Source organism: Gavialis gangeticus, unplaced genomic scaffold, assembly GCF_001723915.1.
Source record: "Gavialis gangeticus isolate Ggan-Ray unplaced genomic scaffold, GavGan_comp1, whole genome shotgun sequence".
NCBI classification, from domain to species: domain Eukaryota; kingdom Metazoa; phylum Chordata; order Crocodylia; family Gavialidae; genus Gavialis; species Gavialis gangeticus.
Window position 1 is genome coordinate 51,806,343 of NW_017729034.1, and position 3,003 is coordinate 51,809,345.

At 36.5% G+C, this 3,003-nt stretch overlaps 1 protein-coding gene across 1 annotated transcript in view; it reads left to right on the forward strand.

Annotated features, from left to right (window-relative positions):
- The window catches only part of TOMM20 (translocase of outer mitochondrial membrane 20), a 14,969-nt gene extending 13,406 nt beyond the window's left edge, over positions 1–1,563 (forward strand). The window contains exon 5 of the mRNA XM_019527516.1: positions 1,129–1,563. Within this exon, the coding sequence (XP_019383061.1) occupies positions 1,129–1,173 (45 nt within the window). The 3' untranslated portion in view covers positions 1,174–1,563. The remainder of the gene's footprint in view (positions 1–1,128) is intronic.
- Positions 1,564–3,003: the final 1,440 nt, after the last annotated feature.

Here is a 3,003-nt window from a genome sequence, read left to right on the forward strand (position 1 = left end):
TTTTTTTTTTTTTTTTTTTTTTTTTAAGGGCTGTTTCTCTGGTTTCACTAGGAAGGCAAAAATCATTGCTAATATAAAATAAGTGATTTATTTTTCCCACTGAAACTCAAAATAAGCATAAGTAGTAGTGCTGGGGATGTAAGTAAATATTTTTGTCCAGTGCCAGAAACAGTCCAGTGTCAAATATGCATTTGATTTATTATTTTACCAGGCAAGATCCCCTAAATGACTAGAACCTCATTTCCCCTTTCACTCAGAAGAGAGGTATTTTATTTTAAATACATGTTAACCTCTAAAAAAAAATAAAGGTTTATAACTCTTTGACTAGCTATAACACAGACTACATCAGGTGAACTGAAACATCGAAACTGAAAAGATGTCATTTCATATTTTTGGATAAATTTTTGTCAAAATTTTAGTCTCTTCATTTTTTAGTTTAAAAAAAGCTCCAGAGGGGGGAAATTTACAAGCTGATTGCTCTATGAACAGCTACGTCTAACTTGGGTGAACAAGTAGCTTAAGATGCAGTAGGGTATTTATAGGTCTAGGTTCAGAATGCCCCTTCCTTTCAGAAAGAATGTACTATGTGGGAGGCTGTGTCTGCAGTAATAAATTAACTGAGTTCCTGTCTAGTCTGTATGGATAGTAGATTGGGATTGCTCCAGTGTCCTACATGACGCACTCCTCAACCAGTTGTGTAGTTGTCCTATATGCTACATAGTTGCCACACTTCAAGCCAGGCATGGCTATATTTTAGTTGCAAAGTATGTTGGTAATCTGTAGACTTTGGAACGGAAGGCACCATAACAATGGGTAACATTTTCTCTGAACAGGAGTAGCAAGTAGTAATAAATAATCTATTTTGTTGTATGCATAGAAGTGATTACTTGATTCCTAATAAGAGATGTTACTTATCTGGCACTAGCTTTGTAAAGTATTTTGTTTTTACAAAGGTGACTCCAAAAATCCCTGTGAAATAGATGCTAAACTGTAATTTTTGACAATCTTTTAATGTTCATGTAACGATTCAGCTGTTTAATGTTGAATATAAAATTTCATTGTTTTTATAACAGATTATCTGGTGACAATTTTATGTGAAGTGAATAAGACTTTTTCTTCTTTCTGCAGAGAATTGTAAGTGCACAGAGCTTAGCTGAAGATGATGTTGAATGAGATCATGACACACCAGAGAAAAACTAGTGATTTCGTACCCCAGAAGATGAGCATCAGTGGGGGGATAAAGAGGGCAAACATCGTAGTTAATGGACTATGTACTACATTGAATCTACCAGAGTTAATCTTTAACTTTGGATAGGTGGGTCTGGCTGGATTGTATTTATTTATCCCAGTGAAAAGTGTATTTTGATTAAAAAAAAAAAAAAAAAAAAAATCATTTTATAAATACACTGTGTTGAGTTATCAAAGTGTCACTAACTTCATTACTATTAAAATATGCAGATGTAATGTTGTACATAGAAAGGTATACAACTACTACATATTAAATATCCAATGCTCATTTTTGAAAAACAAAGTGAAGGCAATAAAGATTTATCTGCATCTGTATGTTCATATGGTGGTCCTTTAGATCTTGAAGCAGCTTACGCTGACACTTTAAGGCTATCTTAAAGAATTTTCCTTATCATGTAAACTTGTTCTTAATAGTATGTCGGGTCTTCAAAATAGTTAACCATGCTTTTAAACAGCAGGTGGAAAATCTTTGTGGCCTATTGACAGAATAGACACGCAGTCGATAAAACAAAAGCCAGTCATGTACAACAATAAAAGGAAGATGCGAAAAAGGAGGGTGATGGGAGATCAAGAGTGAAGGCTTAGAGACAAAGAAAATGAAGAATCTTGTTATTGCCAAGAAACAATAAAAACTGAATAGTTACAAATAAAAATCAGAGCTGCCTGACTTAAATTCAGTTTATTGCAGCTGTAAGAATGGAAGGGTTTTTAAAAGCTGGAACCCACTGTGCAGGGAACGAGAATAACTAACAATTTAGGCCCATTGTTATGGCTTGGAAGACTTAGAGTCGTCATTAACAACTGGAAACATGACAAATATTTTTTTTAATCCATGCAAGTAACCAAGAAAACAAATTAAGATAATGATGTCCACAGGCTAATTAGCTAAAAATAACAAAACGAAAAATGCATAAAAATAGTTCATGAATTCTCAGTTCAAGGAAAATACCATAAAAGTGGGTTAAAATAAATCATTGTGCTTTTCTTCATTTACAAATAGGAAACATACATGAAGTATAATGGCACAAAAATATGCCATTGTGTGCAGTATAAAAGCCCTTCGCAAGGCTGAAGTTTTCCATGGATAGGATGAGTGTAACATCTTGGAAATAATCCATTTTTCTAAAGTAGCCTATTTTTCGTTTTGTTGCCACAACCATACAAGTTGCCAGAGGAAGCAATTGAAGATGGAAACTTAGATTTTGGTTAGCTTGGTGACGTGTGTTAATGTCAGGAGTAACAGGAAAGAATGCTGCTGGCAGTATTTCTCTTTAACCTAACCCCCCTGCCCCAGCTGGTTTGGATGATAGTAAGCTTGAATGATAGTAAGGCAATGCAGGGCCCCTACAAGACTCAAATGATAACCTTGTGGCTACGCCAGACAAGAAAGCTGATATTTTTAACAGTTTCTTTGCCTCTGTTTTCTTGAGGTAGGGACAGACTTGGGGATAGCTCTGACAGGCCTTGGCACAGAGGTAGGGATCTTCTGGAAGGGCTGGACATTTTTAAATCTGCAGGTCCAGATGCCTTCCACCCCAGGTTGTTGAGGGACCTGGCAGGGGTCATCGCGGAGCCCTTGGCCCAGCTGTATGAGCATTCATGGTCATCTGGCCAGATTGACTATGAATGCTGGGGGATTGGAAACTAGCTAATGTGGTCCCCATTTTTAAGAAAGGGAGGAAGGAGGACCCAAGTAACTATAGGCCTGTAAGCCTTACCTCGGTCCTCTGGAAGATCTTGGAGAAGATCATCAAG